At 34.2% G+C, this 20019-nt stretch overlaps 1 protein-coding gene across 1 annotated transcript in view; it reads left to right on the top strand.

The window, feature by feature from the left end:
* The window catches only part of LOC127869009 (probable ATP-dependent RNA helicase DDX46), a 93820-nt gene that overhangs the window by 51428 nt on the left and 22373 nt on the right, over positions 1-20019 (top strand). Inside the window, exons 11-12 of the mRNA XM_052411258.1 lie at positions 15641-15841; positions 19710-19792. Of these exons, the coding sequence (XP_052267218.1) occupies positions 15641-15841; positions 19710-19792 (284 nt within the window). The remainder of the gene's footprint in view (positions 1-15640; positions 15842-19709; positions 19793-20019) is intronic.

The raw sequence follows: 20019 nt of genomic DNA, 5'->3' as shown, positions 1-20019 counted from the left end.
TTTATGCAGCGTTTGCAAAAGCCATTTTCACTTTGCTTTTTATGGGAAAGGGTTAAATGTTCGTTGGACATTTGATTTTTTGTTTGAGAGGGCCCACACAAATCAACTAACAAATGCCATTGGTTTCACTGTAATTAGCAGTTATTATTACCATATATGTCCTTATTGACGCGCACTGCCCGTGTTTTTTTAAGACCCCTGTGCGTTAAATTCGAACCACTATTACCTATTCCTCATATTTGAACAGTGTAACTTTTTCATTACCTGCCGTTCACAATATTGTTTAATCCAATCGTATGACAAAGTCTGCTTCAGACCCGCGTATACATCGCAATGTCCAATTTTAGGCAAATCGTCCGTGGATCCCATTTTATTTTTCATTGACTTAAATATTTCCCCGATAAGAGACGCTCACCATTAAATCCAGTTTGACCCGGTATTTTGCGCCTTCACTGCGTCTAGTTGATAAGTATTTATAGCGTGACAAACAATACACTCGAACGCTCAATACCATACAGTTGGCGTCATCGGCGTAAAGCGCATGTGCCACTCATGACAACGTCCCTCACTGCTGCCTTGCACCCAAGTTGCATGCAGTCCTCGAGGAATATACATCGACAACATATATATGGATGTGGAAACAGACTATGATAGCGCTGGCAATTAGACAAATATCACTTGTTTGTCTCTAATTTAAGAAAAATAAAACACCCGTCTATATCTATAACATTTTCATTACCTGCCACTCACAACATTCTTTAATCCAATCGTATGACATAGTCAGCTGCAGACCCATTACATCGCAATGTCCAATTTTACACAAATCGTCACCGGTGCTGACGACAATAATTATGATTTTTGTTGGTTTGTAACCTAGGTAGTATACTCGCACGGTAGCATATTTACGCAGAGATCGGAAAATCATTGATACATGTTCGTTGTTTCAATGCTTAGGGCTGAGTAATTTCGGCAAATCGGAACTCAACTTGCGTAAAAAACTTGCTCAATTTACCGTTAAACTCCACCTCCGTTCTCTGCAAAAGATTCGAAGGCGGAGCTATGCACGTGCTATAATTAAATTTGACGATTGCCATTGAGGAACAAATATGTGATTGGTTCGGCATGTTGATTGCTAGACAAAGGAAGCAAATTTTGTCTGCAAGAAATTTGTCGCTTTATTGCTTCAGACAGGAAGCGGCTTTACTTTGATGACGTCAAACTATCAATTTACACAGAGTGCAAATTTTCGGAAGACTTTACCTAACTCTTTGTTTACAATTCCAGTAAAAAACACTTGCTAACATTTAACTTTGGATTAAATTATCAAAATAAAGCAAATGCGAAGCTGAGAAATATGATTAAATTAATTTGCGTCAGTTCAAATAAGATGTTTTGCGTTGTAAATCAACGAGTTTTCATGACAACAAAAACTTAAACAATCAATACCGCAACGACGCGGGTATCGATATACTTCGATTTTTTTCATGAACGATCTCATAAGTCGAAGAGCAAACAAATTATTTGTATAGAGTAGTTTATCTAATATAAGATTTAAACAACAGGCATTGAATTGCAAAATGGTGTGCATCGAATTACGGAAATGATGCACACTTTTTCGTGTTAATTAGAAAATAGCGAACTGCGCACCTTTATCCCGATCTCAGCAAATTACGGTGTCACCGTGTTGCAAACAAAATGGCCGTAGAAACGATGTTTTCAGATGTTATGTGTCACTCTTTAATGGATTATGGGCTACATAAATCTTATCTTATGGTTCCGATAAATTCCGATCAACCCCAGATAAGACAGCCTTCGCGTCTATTAGGCCATGAGCGTCAATAAGGACATATACGGTAGTCTAAATATTGTGAAGTGTTATGTCTAACCTTTGGGTTTTCAAACATAGGTTGGGAGAAGTTAACCCTTTCAGCACTGGAACTGAATTTTAAAGGTCTTTGCAAACAGTTTGGATCCAGATGAGACGCCACAGAACGTGGCGTCTCATCAGGATCCAAACTGTTTGCTATTCTGATAGTATTCTTTGGAAAAAAAATCAAAGAAAATGCTAATTTTTGAAATGCAGCAGACGACATTTTAGCAGACAACAAATTTTCCAGCATGCAACGGGTTAAGTTTGAGGTGTTGTAGGGAAGCCACGTGCACTGTCTAGCACATTGCAAATAGCATAGCCTATTTAGTTTGACAGCTGATATGGGGTCCACAATCAAGGGCATGATTGTTGAGTGAACCTAGGAAGAAGTGGTCTAAATTGTAGTCATATTTGTGACAAGCATACCCAAATAGCCATTTTGTTTTTGATCTGCCGATTCTGACATTTTGTAGATCTCATTTGAATTTGTAAGCACCTTTTTGACTGCTTTTTGTTTCCTGCATGACATTAATTTGATATTTGATTCCTCTGTCTTGTTGATATCAGCAAGCAAAAACAATTAGAACAAGCCTAACAGAATAAACAAATAGGTTCTTTTGATACTGATGAAAAACACTATTTTTAAAATAGCAATAAACAACTCGCTCAAACAAGTTCTGGACTGCAAAATTCTTAGTTCAAATGCATAATGTTTTTAGGCCTTTTAAATATTAATTATAAAATGTCTTTCTCATCTGTTAACACACAACAATCTGTCATACCCAGTTTATTGTTACATGCATTTTTTATTAAAGCATCTCAAACAATTCAAAATTGAAAAAGAATTCTTTAAAGTATGTTTAGACAGTGTATGGATTTCACTTGAAAGGGTTGTGTTGTATTATCTGTTTATGTCAGCCTTTCTATGTCAAATATTGGACTGATTGACTGAATGGTTGAAATTATTGGAGTTCCTTTGATAAGATATTCTAAACCTATCTAGCTATTGACACTATGTTTATGATAGGATCAAGTCAATTAGTTGTAAATATAAATAAACATTTCCATTAAGTAAATTCCTGAGATATGGCCATCACATTTTATCATGACAGAATATTTATATATCTAAAGATACTGATCTGAGTTCAAAAAAAATTGAATAATTGTTTGTCATGAAACACCTGTAAAATAGTATTAGAGTTTTATCACATGGCAAATAATGTTCTTTAGAAGAAAATAGCATGTTGCTATTTTGCCAGAAAACAGAACTTCAACATCTGTACATCTGTATAAACAATCTTTTTTAATTTGCAGATTAATAGATATAATAATTTGTTTTGTAAACAAGTATTTTTAATTAATTTGCGTATTACTTGTCAGGATTACTGGCCCAGTAATTAATGTTTTGTTCTAATCTCACTGTAACATTACCCAATTAATCAAATTAAAACCTAAGGTCTTACAGAATCTGTTCTGATCATGCAAGTTATTTGGCATATGTTGTACAAGAATCAGAAAATGAAGTGTTATTAGGCATTTTAAATGCATAAAGATTTAACAAGCAACTTATTACAGTGGTAGAAAAAAAGTATACATAAAATATGGTATTGTTACGTAAATAGTTGAAGAAAAGAAAAGATTCATCATATTAAAGTGTTATTATAACCTCCTTTTATGTAAAAAGAATTTTTAAAAGTAGATATTTCCATGCAACTTTTTGTACAAGTGTCGTTATCAAATCTATGACATTAATCTAGACCTATTATTTTGTATTAATTGTTAGTTCAGCAAATTACATGTACCAAAATAATACAAATTATATGTACCAAAATAATACAAATTACATGTACCAAAATAATACAAATTATATGTACCAAAATAATAGAAATTATATGTACCAAAATAATACAAATTACATGTACCAAAATAATACAAATTATATGTACCAAAATAATACAAATTACATGTACCAAAATAATACAAATTATATGTACCAAAATAAAACAAACATCAATACGTACCATTAAATTATCTAGGTAATTCCAATGTAATTATATACTTAGATCAACAAATAGAACTTATAATAACATATACAATTTTAGTGTGTTTCGAAATAAAACTTCATAACTGTCCACTTTGAAAATCCATTGGACAAACAATTTATGTCTCTTAATTTCTATACACCTTTGCACTGATATCTCTATTTTGTTGGTAGTGCCACACAATTACACAATTGAAATCCTTTCTTCTTATATTGTTTGATTTTATTTTGCCTTTGAAAGGAGATCTTCTTGATAATTTATACATTTAACTCCATTGATGATATTCCTTTGTGTCTATGATCTCTGAAATCACATATATGTGTTTACCTAATCCTTAAAGACAACACTATTTATTTAAAAAAAAACCTGCAAGTTGCAATTTCCAGTTGGCATTTATTTTCCATTTGTTTCTTCAATTACGTAAATAGAACAATTCTTAAATATGGTTCACAAGGAAATCAACATGTAATTGATCTCTTGTGCTGGCTAATTGTTATACAGTTTTGCACCTTAACAGTATTATGGCTACAAAATTCCCATCGACAAAGATTACTTTTACTGCTGCCAGTGAATCATATATAGAGCTCTGGTCATAACAGATTATTGGGTTAGTGGTGTGAGCATATGTGAAGCAAATGGAAATCTTGTACGGTTTAGGTTCAAAGTACACACAAAAAAACAAGAATTAAACAATGTTAATTTTTTTTAACTATACTAAACTTATGAAGCAACAGTTACAAAATCAGACAGTCATGGTAAAATTTGATTGGTAGAATCTTTGTCTCAAATGTGTAAAGGGATTTAAATATGAAACTTTGAGTTTATTTTATCATCAAAAGTTTCCTATTTAAATAATATATATGCAATATCGAAAAGCTGATACAATATGAGCAATTATGCCAAACCGATCTTTTCCGTTTAAAAGAATAAAATCAATACTTAAATTAATGTTACCAATGTTATAATTATTGTATGACTTGATATTTTAGGCAGTTGGTATAAATTATATTGGCAATTATATTTGTTTATGTAAATGTCCATTGTCATTTATGATTGCCATTGTAAAATTGTAACTATGGTAACAGACCCATCTATATATACCTCATTACGGTTCTCTGTCTGTGGTGAAACTTTTTATAATATGATATGTTAACCATGTGTTTAATTATATATCAGTTTCTTAAGAAACACTGTAATTATTGTGATAGTCGTATTCTTAATTCATGCACTAAATAACCTATGATAAAAGATTCATATGTATCAAAGAGTGAAAATTTTGGCTGCAATATTTCCAAATATTACAGATGTGCATAAAATATTTTTATACCCCCACAAACGAAGTTTAGGGGGGTGTATAGGAGTGAGCTTGTCTGTCTGTCGGTCTGCCAGTCTGTCTGTCGGTCCGTATTCAGTGTCCGCTCTCTAATTCAAGTTTTTTTCATCCGATCTTCACCAAACTTGTTCAGATGTTTTATCTAGATGATGTCTAGGTCAAGTTTGAATATGGGTCATGCCTGGTAAAAAACTAGGTCATGGGGTCACTTAGTGTGTTTTAAACATCGAGCATTGTGTCCGCTCTCTAATTCAAGTAGTTTTTATCCAAGCTTTACCAAACTTGGTCTGAAGTTGTACCTAGATGATGTCTAGGCCAAGTTCGAACATGGGCCATCCCGGGTCAAAAACTAGGTCACAGGGTCACTTAGTGCATTTTAAACATTGAGAATGGTGTCAGCTGTTTTTTGTGAAGACAGCATGCAAAATATTCTGTGTCAATGCAGCATGTGGAGGTATTTTTTTTTAAATAAAAACAATAGATCTTAATATAAGTAAATACGTATACCTAAGATATGAGTAAAGAATCATTTACCTTTTGAGCAGAGATATTAAAGTAAGATTCTTTTGGCCTTTTAATGAGTGAATGTACTTCAGAAAATAGTTTCTCATACATGTGACTGAATTGCATGTAATTTTTAACATACGGGAAAAAGATCAGTGTTTAAACACCACAGAAACATATTTTAATACTATGGGCCTTTGACTTAACAATATTCTCCAGAATAGCTGCAGTGCAGCTTCAAAGTGCAGCTGAGGTTATTGTGTTTCACAAACACACCTTTTGTTAAAGCTGATTTTACACCGCTTTTTTTGTCTAAATAGAAAAAGTATGTTTAATGCCCAAAACAAGTCCCAGAACTCCCAGTTGATGGTTTGACTTTGAGATGTTTTGACACAATTAGTTGTTAAATATAGAAAGAGTTTGAAGTTGTAACATCTATGTAACTTATATATTTATGTTTAGTTTTTAGCGAGGCTGTTTTTGGAGAAAACCCGAGCTATTGTCATAGCCAGCTCGTCGTCTGCCGTCCGCCATAGGCGTCGTGCTAAAACCTTAACATTGGCCATAACTTTTTAAATATTGAAGATAGCACCTTGATATTTGGCATGCATGTGTATCTCATGGAGCTGCACATTTTGAGTGGTAAAATTTCAAGGTGAACATCATCCTTCAAGGTCTAGGGTGCAAAAAACAAAGTCAAGGGAAGTAATAAGCTTTAAATGGACATAGTTATCTGACCTGCCCACGTATATATTTTTGTTAAATAAATCAAAGCGGTGCAGTAGACGGCATTGTGTTTCTGACAAACACATTGTGGTTAAAGGTCAAGGTCATCCTTTACGGTCTACGGTAAAAAATACAGATATAAGGGAAGTAATAAGCTTTAAAAAGGGAGAAAATTATTCAATATTGAACATAGCCACCTTATATATTTGGCATGCATGTGTAACTCATGAAGCTGCACATTTTGAGTGGTCTATAGTCACGGTAGTGGCTTTTAATTATTTGCTACTAAAAATAGAGATTTGTTACAGACAATTATTTTCAAGGGAAGTAATTTATATAATTATAAATCTCATATTATATATTTCCTTACCAAGAATTGAAGTTCTTTTCACAGTTACTGTACAGATTTATTATTTTGATTATTTATAACCCAAATGATTGATTTGTCAAAGTTTTTAAAAAAATGATGTAATCAAAATTTCTTTGGTGTTCATTAAATACCTGTGGACTTATGTCCATAGATAAATGATCAACTCTGGCTATGATCTCTTTTAAACCACAGGCCTTGGTTGTCAGTGATGTCTGACATGGTCATAATTGACTGTAAGACCCCCCCCCCCCCCCTCTCCCCCCCCCCCCCCCCCCTGGTTAGATTGGACAAAATTCAAGGGAAGTAACAACCTATAAAGGGAGATGATTTCTATACCTGCCAAATGATAAATAGGAAAAAAATCAATGCGGCGCAGTAGGGGGCATTGTGTTTCTAACGAACACATCTCTTGTTGGGTCACTAGGTCAAAGGTCAAAGTCACTGTGACCTCTTAAAAAAAAAAAAAAATTCTGACAAGCTTTCGCAGCCAAGCGTGGCACCTGTTATGCCGTGCTCTTGTTTCTGTCTTATGTTAGTTATAATTATAATTCAAAAGTGATGCATCAATAATATTTTCCACAATTCAAAGTAAATTGATGCTCAAATTCCCAATTTCACAAGTTTAGATCATATTCCCATAATGGTGAGAAAAAAGCATTGATGTGGATCAGATTATATAAATGAATCTCTTAATCGCTTTTAATTCAGTATGAAAACATTTGCTTTTTTAAGACATGCATGTATTAAAATTTCACCCTAACAAAACATGTAATTCAATGGGCATTAAATATGCTAATCCAGATGGTTTTTTGGGCAATCAATCTTTATGAAAGCCTGGTAATTTGATTAACCCAAAACAGAATTGCATGATGTCAGTCTAACAGGCTTAAGTGTGACATGCACCTTAGCAATGGTCTGAATGATAGAAAGAATGTGACAACATGGGTTGTATAGGTGCAGTACTCTAATCATATTGTTATAAGTTTCAAAAATTAATTGAATGTCTACAGTTAAGCTAGTTTGATTAATTAGAGAAACACTGAAAATACATTTTTATCAAATTAAATATAGATAAATATCATAAATCATAAATGATATGTTGCAAATATGTCACAGGGATATTGTTACTACATTGGGTAATAACCCTTTTAACAAAAACCACCCTGCCCCTCTAAAATTCTAGCTGGAGCACTGAGGTGGCAGTAGGCCTGCATCTTTTTTTCTGTAACAGTAATGGCTTGGTCACATTAAATGGTTATCCAAGATTATCTTAACTTGCATTTAATGTGTTTTTTTATCAGTTGAAACAGCAACGAAATAAAACCTTTGCAAATTATACATTTCATGAGCAATTTTTAGTGTGAGGCCAAAAAAAATATTCTTGGTTCAGGGAACATGGCCAGAACAATGTAGGAGGGTAGGTAGGTTTTTTCTTTTTTTTCTTTTTTTTACCAGTCGACTGATTTCAGGGTGAAAAAGAGTCAGTTAATGCATCCATGATTGTTTAAACACTGACCAAATGATTAACATTGCACGTGTGGTGTTTAGTTGCTGTATATTATTCATCATTTCATCATTTCTAGCTCTTTATGCACCTTTTGCCTTTTGGTGATATTGGGAACACAGAAAATTTAGATTTAACCACCCTTGAAATTGTTAAAAGGCGAAAATTATAGATAGTTATCGCCAAACCTGGCTGTTCGAGGTAAATTCATCTTCTAAATTAAAATATTATTCTCTTGTTAAACAAGAACTCAAATAAGAGCCATATTTGCAAAAAATTCATGAAAAGAAATATAGATTTTCTCTGGCTAGATTCAGAACATCCTCGCATAAACTTGCTATTGAAACCAGCAGATATACTAACATGCTTGTGAATGAACGAACCTGTCGATCCTGTAACATGCATCAAATTGCAACAGAATACCATTTTTTACTTGTTTGCCCAATGTATAAGAAGCTCAGAATGAAATATTTTAAACCTTATTACTGTCACTGGCCTACCCTAAATAAATTTGAATTGCTTCTAGAATCAACATGTAGTACCAGCTTATATATATTGCCAACTTTATATATAATGCCGAGAAATTGAGAATAGGCACTGATTAATTATTAATTTTAAAGACACCATTTATATACTTTTTTTCCACTAGAATGAATCAACCTCACTTCATTTACAAATACTTTATGTATAATGTTTCACTTTTGTCATTATAGTTTGAAATGTGATGCTAAATAGTTTGTATGTTCTGTTGACTTTGTACTTCTCCATGTCACTATTATTTATTATGCTGTAACATTGTATAATGTTTATGAAATACAATTTTGGACTTCGACATCCTCTCTACTAATGAACGATTCAGATGCTTTCTGCTATTGCGTAAATTTCGGACATAAAATTCAGATGGAGATTTTGTAACAAAAACTTTTGTTTTTATCTGTAAATTAATGTACAAATAAATATTCTTTGAAAACTAAAGACTGCATTTTGATTAAAGCATTGTTTGACTAGAATAAATGTAAATGAAACAAAATCTTCTTTGAAAACTAAAGACTGCATTTTGATTAAAGCATTGTTTGACTAGAATAAATGTAAATGAAAAAAAAAAACAGTTCTGAACGACTCAGATGCTTTCCGCAGTTGCGTAAATTTCGGACATAAAATTCGGATGCAGATTTTGTAACAGAAAAAACTTTTGTCTTTGTCTGTAAATTGCTGTACTAATTAATATTCTTTGAAAAGTAAAGACTAAAGGCATGTTGATTAAAGCATTTATTGAATAGAATAAATGTCAATGAAACAAAACAATGCCCTATAGGTAAAACTCGTACCGTACCGTAACGGCGAAAAACATTGCCATCAGATTTTTTTCGGCGGACCAAAAAAATCGTTAGGGTCGGGGGCAAAAAATAGGGTCGGTCGGGTTCCCTGAACCAAGACTATTTTTTATGTTTGGCCTGAGCGTTAGCTCACACTAATGTTACAGAGCAAGTTTTGCAAATCAGTATGCGCTTAACTGCTCAACTAGGCTATGGAAAGACAACCACTGCCTTTTGCAGTAAAATTATGCATATGACAAATGCTAGAAGTGTCTGCTAGGAAAGATAACCACCACATCTGCCTGTTTATAATGCACCACTGTTACACTGCAGTGGGTGTATATGACTTATAGTGTTTAACAGCTTGTAAGACCACATTGGCCAGTCTAGTGTTTATCATTGAAATCTGTACATATTGGCTGCTTTCAGGGAAAACGAGGCTTAATGCATGTCAAATAAGATTAGCCTGTGCACACTGATTAGCCTGTGCAATGCGCACAAGCTAATCAAGGACAACATTTCTGATTTTATAATGTTTTTTATTGAAAGAGAGTCTCTGGTACTGGGATGACAATTAATGCATATGCATTAAGCCCTGTTTTCCCAAAATGAAGCTTAAATTATATTTTGTATTAATGATTTAAAAAAAACACATCTGGACCTGTGCTTTAAGAAACACTCTTTATAAATTTGAATGGGTTGTGTTCATTTAAAACTTGCAATATAAAAAGCTATAACATAATTTTTTTAACTGAGTTGCGTCTAAACTTATACAACAGCTAACACCTATAGTGCCTTCAGCGCTTTGATTTATTTCTCTTGCCAATAGTGCAATTCATGTACAGAACTTTGTTGTTGTTGTATTTTGGAAGGTTGGGATGAAAAGGCTATACTAGATGTCAGTAATATGTTAGCAAAAAACTCAATATTGGGTTGATATCTGTTTTCTGCGTCAGTAATATGTTAGCAAAAGACTCAATATTTGGTTGATAATAGTTTTCTGCAGATTGATATTTAAGCTTACTTTAAGAGTGCATGTAACATAAGTTGACATCAATATGTTAAAAGTCCTCATTTCCATAGTATTGTTATTACTATTGTTACTTTTTAAAGGTCCGTTTCACGTTTTGGTAAATTGACAAAATTATAAAAAAATTGGGTCAGATTCGCAAATTTTCGTTGTATTTATGATATTTGAGAGAAAACAATAATAGTGAACATTAACCATGCTCTAAAATATCCATTATATGCATCTTTTAAAAACCTGAAAATTATAAAGCGTTGCAACGCGAAACGATTGAATAATTTGGAGAGTTCTGTTGTTGTGGTTATGTATTGTAATACTATGAGATTTGCTTATAGCAAGGATAAAATACATCACTCATTAAATGAGCACGAATGGCCGAGTCGTCTAAGCGATAGACTTTTACTCCAGGGGTCAGTGGTTTGAGCCTAGTTGAGGGTTACTTCTTTTAAATTGCATTCTTGCTTTTTTACTGGAGCTTTTAAAGATCCATTGTTACATAATCAAATTTTTAATATAAAGCATTTAATGACAAACTTTAATACATGCCAAAATCTGTGAAATATTAAGGCCCCTTTAAATGTTAGCAAAACAGCACACAGTGTTTGCTGACCTGAAATCAACTTTTACATTTTTATGAAGATTAAATTATTTATTGTCGAGACACCTTAAATATAAGGTGACTCCATAAAAATGATATATTGCAAACTTGTGTGCTTGTGCCTTTTTATGTATGTCTATAAAGATTCAGATACAACAGTACTATTACATTAGACTGCTTGTAACCTGATGTTTGTACAGTCTAGCCTTCAAAAAGGTCTTAATCTCAATCCAACACATTTGTTTTATGTGTCTTGACAATGTTTGGAGTTGAGATAAATTAACTTAAGACTGTTTTGTGGGATTTGATTATACTTTCAATACAGAGATGAGATATGGCTTGAAAGATACTTAAACAATACAGAGTTGATTTAAAGCTTTAAGGGTACTTTAAAAGTGCTATATATGTCTTATCATACCATAAATATGTGTCCATGTGAACACATGCTTAATTATAGTGGCACATTCCAGTACAGTATTTGGTCAGTAGCATCATGGATGTATTGGAACGATAACCATGAGTTTTTATATATCTTAGTGCTATTTCTCATTAAAAAAAGAATAAACATGATTTATTTTCTGCTCATGGTCTTCTTTACCTTAGATATGCAAACCATGGGATTTGTTATTCAATGTCAAGTCATTAATCTTTCCACCTATGCATTGATTACTAATCAAGTGAAAAATCAATCAGATTTGTATCATTGATCTTTAGTCCATATTCCACAAGGCCAAACTTTACAAGTTTGCAGTTCAAATGTGAAATTTGCATAACCGCATATCACCCATTAAATGAGCTGGGGAGAGCTTAACATGTACCAAGATTGATATTTCCCCAATGGCGTAAAGAATAAGTATGGTGCACGCCTTGCAATCAGAGGTCCAATGCTTGATCCTTAGGGATCCTTCTCAGGATCTCTCCAATTACAACAATGTAAAATAATAACTAGGGTTGAATAAATTTATTTTTATATGCATTTTAATTATTATATGGATATTTAATCAACTATTTTGTATTAGTTAATTTTCATAGTATGTTTTTGTAAGATCACATACTCAATATTGTATGTCACTGATATGCAGTTATTTGAAAACTTGTTTAAAAGCATCCATGCAATGCTACATGTAAAGTGAGAACACATTTTGTGTCATCTATGTATTGTACCGCAAATCTTAGGGAAAACAAATCTGCAAAGAAACTTATTTTTCAAACACCCAAACAACTAACAAGATCAGCTCATTCTCCAAAAAAAATACATATGCAGAATTAAGATGCAAAATGTAACATAAACTGTAGAGGGCAGATGAGCGTTTTGGGCATTTTTTTGTCTGTCGTCCGTTGTCAGTTGTCTGTCGTCACTTGTCTTAAACTTTTCATTCAAATTACATTGTATACTAAACCATTGTGCACATGTTATTAAGGAAATTTCACAGGGATGTTCCTTAATCAGTGATCCTCTTTGAATGTTTTTTTAATTGTTCCAGTCCGCTGCATATGTATATTACCAGAGATTGAATAGAAATTAAATAATTTAAATAATACAGTACAGCCAATACGGAACAAACATATTTCGCGATCTGCGGAGTCAAGGCGCTACGAGTCGATGCCGAGTCAGCCGTTGAAGCTGGGTCAGTATACGGAGGCACGTCGCATTTCGCCGCGATGCTTCGCATCTGTCCGCTGAGGCAAGCCCCGATACGCGATATGACGCCGAGTCGATGCGCATCATAAAATACAAAATCTTTTAAAAATGATTAGTTAGCCAACAAAAGTTAAAAGAACAATTATAATAATATTTAAAATTATAATTAATTTAATGTATCTATTACTGCATACTTATTATGCCCCCCTTCGAAGAAGAGGGGGTATATTGTTTTGCACATGTCGGTCGGTCCGTCCGTCAGTCTGTCGGTCCGTCTGTAGGTCTGTCTGTCCGTCCGTCGGTCAGTCCACCAGATGGTTTCTGGATGATAACTCAAGAACGCTTAGGCCTAGGATCAAGAAACTTCATAGGTACATTGATCATGACTGGCAGATGACCCCTATTGATTTTCAGGTCACAAGGTCAAGGTCACAGTGACTCGAAATAGGAAAATGGTTTCCGAAATTACTCAAGAATGCTTAGGCCTAGGATCATGAAACTTCATAGGTACATTGATCATGACTGGCAGATGACCCCTATTGATTTTCAGGTCACTAGGTCAAAGGTCAAGGTCACAGTGACTCGAAATAGTAAAATGGTTTCCGGATGATAACTCAAGAATGCTTACGCCTAGGATCATGAAACTTCATAGGTACATTGATCATGACTCGCAGATGACCCCTATTGATTTTCAGGTCACTAGGTCAAAGGTCAAGGTCATAGTGACTTGAAACAGTAAAATGGTTTCCTGATGATAACTCAAGAATAATTAGGCCTAGGATCATGAAACTTCATAGGTACATTGATCATGACTGGCAGATGACCCCTATTGATTTTCAGGTCACTAGGTCAAAGGTCAAGGTCACAGTGACAAAAAACGTATTCACACAATGGCTGCCACTACAACTGACAGCCCATATGGGGGGCATGCATGTTTTACAAACAGCCCTTGTTATTTTTCCAGTGCTACTCATTACCCGATTATCCTGTATATTCCAGTTGTAAAGCAAATTCTGGTAAATATTTATGATAAAAGTTCTCATGAGTTTCGAGAAATACAAACATTCGCCATTTTTCTTAAGTGTCAAATAAATTTTGACATTTGTTTCTATTTTAAAATGTGATGAAATAACGTCTAATCGGGGCGTGTGTTTTTTTCCACTGCACACGTGTAAATCACCTGACGTGATGTTCATGTTTTTATACAACACAAAATACAGCAACACTTTCCATGCGACGTTTTAAATGTCTGCATAATTTTTGCGCGCTTTTTATTGAGACAAAGGATAAAGCACTGTTTATTTGACGCTAGTATTTGATTGTTAGTGTCAGGTTAGCATTAAAATTCGGAAGCGTGTTTCGGATAACAAATTGAATAATGCTCATTTGAGAATCGAACAAAACATTTACAGTTGTGCGTAATTAATTCAATGATAATTTGTTAAGGCGCATTGCGTGTCGAATATATTTAAGGACGTGATATTATATAAATAGTCTATAAAGCATCATAAAAAAATTATATCTGCTTATTAAAACGTGAAAATAATAACTATGAAAGTAGGGTTAATCTAGGTTTCGAAGCTACACAAATGTACATGTAGGTGTATATCATTGCACTCGATCCGCCGCGTACGTATGCGGCGAATTTATGCCGCGAAAGTATGCGAGGTTAATACAGACTCGGCGTCGTTGCACGGATCAATGCCGCGTGCCTCGGCGATACGCCGTGAACACACGACGCGGCTACCAAGTACTAACGTTCTGGCCGAGGCGTGACCGAGGATTATGTTTGTTCCGCGTTGGCTGTACTGTATTTGTTCTTACAACAAATTTCACCATTTGTCTCCCGAACATTTTATGTACTGCATAGATGTCAATATCATGCATATAATATAACTAACTGTGCATAACAGTTTTGCATTCAGCTGATAGTTTCCACAAATAGGCTTTAACTTTTTTAATTTACGTCTAATATCTTCACTTGAAAGTATTTATGGATAATAGAAATGTCTGTATTATTGGGGTATTTTAAAGTGGCCATTGTGATCAGTTATAAAAATCGCAATAAATTTGAAGTTGATGATTTTAATTTGAATGCCTCTATTGTACCCCATTTTGAAGAGACTTGTAGAGAGTTTAAAATGGAAATAATTGGGTATTTTAAAGTGACTTGTGTGTGTATTCCTTAATTTGTATGAATGGTTTGGCACTTATAATCTTTTGTAAAGTTTAAATGCGAAGGTTTCATATGACATATTTACAAAAAAGAATTGTTGATCTCTATGAAGATAACATGAATGTGTAAAAAAACAGTTGTAATGTTTCTTCCTCAGCGCAACCCAGATTCCCAGATCCCATCATATCATATATTCCTTGATAAGAATACAATTTCTATATCATTTCTTTTAAATTTGTAATTACATAATTACCAAGAAACAAAAATCTACTGGTCTTGATGATGGCATTTATCGTCACAGGGGTGAAATTTTTTCACTTCAAGTAGATTTCCTCTTTTATCCATCAGTCACAAATAGAGAACGATCACCGTCTGATCAGCGGACGACGTTTTTTTATGCACATTGGGCTGGCGCCCGGCAGATGATCACACAGACCTTGGGTCATTTTGTAGCATCAGGCACTATTGGGTGAACAAAACAACAATTGAATTTTTAAAAAACTCCAATAAATGGTCTGGTATCATTTTGCAGGAGTTATCCTGACTCCAACTCGCGAGCTTGCAATGCAGATCACATCTGATGCCAAGAAGTTCACGAAGACGCTTGGTCTTAGTGCCGTCTGCGTGTATGGTGGCACTGGGATATCAGAGCAGATTGCCGAACTGAAACGAGGCTGTGAGATTATCGTCTGCACACCCGGGCGCATGATTGACATGCTTGCAGCAAATAACGGTAAACATAGATGATATTAAGAAATGATGTGTAAGAATTTTGGGATATGTAGTGATTTCCGACATAAACTTATTGGCTATGTGAGAAAGGCGTGCTTTTTTAGCAGTCTTTGTCTGTCGTCTGTCCGTCCGTCCGTCGTCCACATTTGGTTTGTAAACACTCTAGAGGCCACATTTCTTGTCCGATCTTCATGAAACTTGGACAGAAGATTTGTCCCAATGATACCTCGATTGTGTTCGAAACTGGATCATGCTGTGTCAAAAACTAGGTAAAAAAAAAACAAAACTTGTAAACACTGTAGAAGTCACATTTCTTGCCCAATCTTTGTAACTTTGTCAAAATGTTTGTCTTAATGATATGTTGGTTGAGTTTAAAAGTGGTTCAGGTCCGTTGAAAAACATGGCCGCCAGTGGGCGGGGCAGTTTTCCTTATTTGGCTATAGAGAAACCTTGTAAACACTCTAGAGGCCATATTTCGTGTCCGATCTTAATGAAACTTGGTCAGAAGATTTGTCCCAATGATACTTCTATCGAGTTTGAAACTGGGTCATGCTGGGTCAAAAACTAGGTCACTAGTTCAAAAAAAAAGAAAAACCCTGTAAACACTGTAGAAGTCACATTTCATGCCCAATCTTCATGTAACTTTATCAAAATGTTTATCTTGATGATATTTTGGATGAGTTCAAAAGTGATTCCGGTCCGTTGAAAAACATGGCCACCAGTGGGCGGGGCAGTATTCCTTATTTTGCTATAGAGAAACCTTGTAAACACTCTAGAGGCCACATTTCTAGGTCCAAATCTTACAAAAACCTTGTAAACACATGTAGAATTAGCATTACTTGCAAATGTTTGCATTGCAAAAAACCCATGCAAATGGACAGTACTCAATCAGAATTTATCATATGCTCACACTGCAAAAGTAAACAGAAGAGAACCAATCTAATATGCTCTTGAGTACTGAATTTTCAACTATTGGTAAGCAATGAACAAGGCCTTGTAAAAAAAGGTGAGCGAACTAGGGCCATCTTGGCCCTCTTGTTTTATAATATTCACTCACATTGGAAACACATTTCTTTTATTTGTGGGGAAAAAAAGATTCCCTACAGTTGTTTTATAGAAATTACATGAAAATACTTTAATATGGAGAATTTTTACAATGCCATGTAACTGTTGCAAAATGTTCATCAAGGGGGGGGCCCTATGTTAAGAAAAGGACAAACAAGATGTTGCAAAGCAAACTTGTCAATATGCAAGCAAGATAAATTGCATATTATCTTAAATCTTTGTCAAGAAAGCACTGTTTATTATTACAATAAATCTATGCAGTCTAATTATTTGAATTTCTTCATCCTGAACAAATAATTATTATGTTTCTCTTTCACTGCACTAGGCTTATCATAAGTAGTTTGTACCTAATGACCATGTAAAGTACATTGAAATTGATGCTGGAGATAAACAGAATGAATGCAAAACATATTGATGCTGAGGCACTCTTTTTTTGTTCTAGATTAAATGATAAAACCAGTGTTGAAATGCAGTTCTTTGGGGGGGGGGGGGGGGGGAAATGCACTGAGTACACTGCTTAAAATATCATTGTCTAATGACTTTTAAACAGGGCCAAAAAATGACAGAATACAAAGCGATGAAAAAAAGATGCTAAGCTGTTTTATGAAATTTTTAACCAGGTTTTCCGAAGGAAAAAACTGGTTATTAGATTGGCGAATGCGGGCGGGCTGGCTGGCTGGCTGGCGGGCTGGCGGAATAAGCTTGTCCGGGCCATAACTATGTCGTTCATTGTCAGATTTTAAAATCATTTGGCACATTTGTTCACCATCATTGGACGGTGTGTCCTGCGAAATAATTACGTCGATATCTCCAAGGTCAAGGTCACACTTTGAGTTCAAAGGTCAAAAATGGCCATAAATGAGCTTGTCCGAGCCATAACTATGTCGTTCATCGTCAGATTTTAAAATCATTTGGCACATTTGTTCACCATCATTGGACGGTGTGTCGCGCGAAATAATTACGTCGATATCTCCAAGGTCAAGGTCACACTTTGAGTTCACAGGTCAAAAATGGCCATAAATGAGCTTGTCCTGGCCATAACTATGTCATTCATTGTGAGATTTTAAAATCATTTGGCACATTTGTTCACCATCATGGGACGGTGTGTCCCACGAAAGAATCACGTCAATATCTCCAATGTCAAGGTCGCCACGACTAAAAATAGATTTAAAAAAAAAAAAAAACTTACAAAGGGGGTTAATTTTTTTTGGTCATTTCAAAAGTTCAGTTTGAGTTTTCTCCCTTTATCAGATTTTTTTTTCACAATGAAAACCTGGTTTTGTGACAATTTTGTCCCTTGTTTAAAAACTGTGTTAATAAGTATTTCTGGCTTCTTTTTTGTAAATAATTTGAAAACCCTAACCACCAATTATTTTCCCTTGCCATTGGTAAGCACAACCTTTTAAAAGCTTTATTTTGGAATAAGCTTTTAGTTACTACAGGCAGTTCAATTAAAACTTTCAAATGACCTTTGTACAATCTTAGGGTTGTTCAGACTGTGTGTTGTTAGCTGCAATAAGGCCCTGTGTTCCACACATACAGTGTAATAGTTTTAATTCTTTTGCATAGAAGGCGACAGTAACACACGGTAGTGAGAGATTTGTATTTCAGTAAAGAACAGAAGCTTGCCAAATGAGCGTCAGGCATCATGAAAGCAGGTGCTGCATTCTTTTTGTACATGTTTGATTATTCCATTGTTTATTCATTGAAAATGTATATTTAAAAATAAAATAGAATTGCGCACCTAAGGTATGTATGTTTTGTTAGTATTTCTGCATACAATACTCAGAATTAAAACTCTGTCATGTTAAATTTGGTATTTTGAATATCCTTATTTAAATTGAATAATCTACTATTAACCTTGCAGCATACCCTAATTACTCTTATTTTGCGGACACATTATAATTTTTTTTAGATACAAACAATATTTAATAAATATAAGTGTCAGAAAACTAACCGACAAAAATACAGGTGTTCGAAAATTAAGAGACTCTTAAAATATTTCATAGACAATCAGATACGGGTATGCCAACAGTGAACTGTATTGCGTCAATTCTTTCAACAGATATATGCATGTGCTAGTAAAATACCATGCTGTATAGAATAAATTACTATTAAATATTTTTCACTTTAAGCTGAATGGTTGAACCAGTGTCCATTAATGGTTTACATAGTTATTTACCCAATAACTCACATGTAGTGATCCATTTCCTCCACATTCATCTGCCAGGCTTTATGACCTTAATCCCATCGTAAAATGAATGATCCAAGTGTCAACAGATAAGTGCAACAGGGCAGAATTCTGGTAAAATAGAATTGTAAAATAACTGTCCAAAAATGTTAAGTCATTAATTATGTCCAAAAATTTGGAGTCACAAAAAATAATTATTTAAACTAACAATGAGGGTGTCCGCAAATTAAGAGTGTCCGAAAACTAAGAGTAATTACGATTTTTTACTAGAAATTGTTCCCTAACTTAATTTTAGCATAATCACAAAATAATTAATTTATTTTGCAGTATTGTCAGTATAATTATCATAAAGGTGAAAAAAGACAGAGCATGTTTATGATAACCTTCATAATTATCTGGGATAATAAGAAAAAATGAGCATATTTGTATTGGCTAACTTAGACATTAAATATAATTCTTCAGAAATAATGTAAATGTTTTGAATTAAGAGGATAATCAGCTATCTGTCGTCAGTTCTATAATTTATATATTAAATTTTATTTCCTTTGATAAATGGTTAAAGATGATAATTTTTTAAATAAAGTAACATATTAAATGGAACTTTGTTTTGCAGGGCGGGTGACCAACCTGCGAAGATGTACGTATGTGGTGTTGGATGAGGCAGACAGAATGTTTGACATGGGCTTTGAACCTCAGGTAAGATGTACCTATGTGGTGTTGTATGAAGCAGACAAAATGTTTGACATGAGCTTTGAACCTCAGGTAAGATGTACGTATATGGTGTTGGATGAAGCAGACAAAATGTTTGACATGGGCTTTGAACCTCAGGTATGATGTACCTATGTGGTGTTGAATGAGGCAAACATAAGGTTTGACATGAGCTTTGAACCTCAGGTAAGATGTACCTATGTGGTGTTGGATGA

This window comes from Dreissena polymorpha, chromosome 2 (assembly GCF_020536995.1).
Source record: "Dreissena polymorpha isolate Duluth1 chromosome 2, UMN_Dpol_1.0, whole genome shotgun sequence".
NCBI lineage: Eukaryota > Metazoa > Mollusca > Bivalvia > Myida > Dreissenidae > Dreissena > Dreissena polymorpha.
Note: the sequence above shows the minus strand (reverse complement) of the source record. Positions and strands in the feature narration are given on the sequence as shown.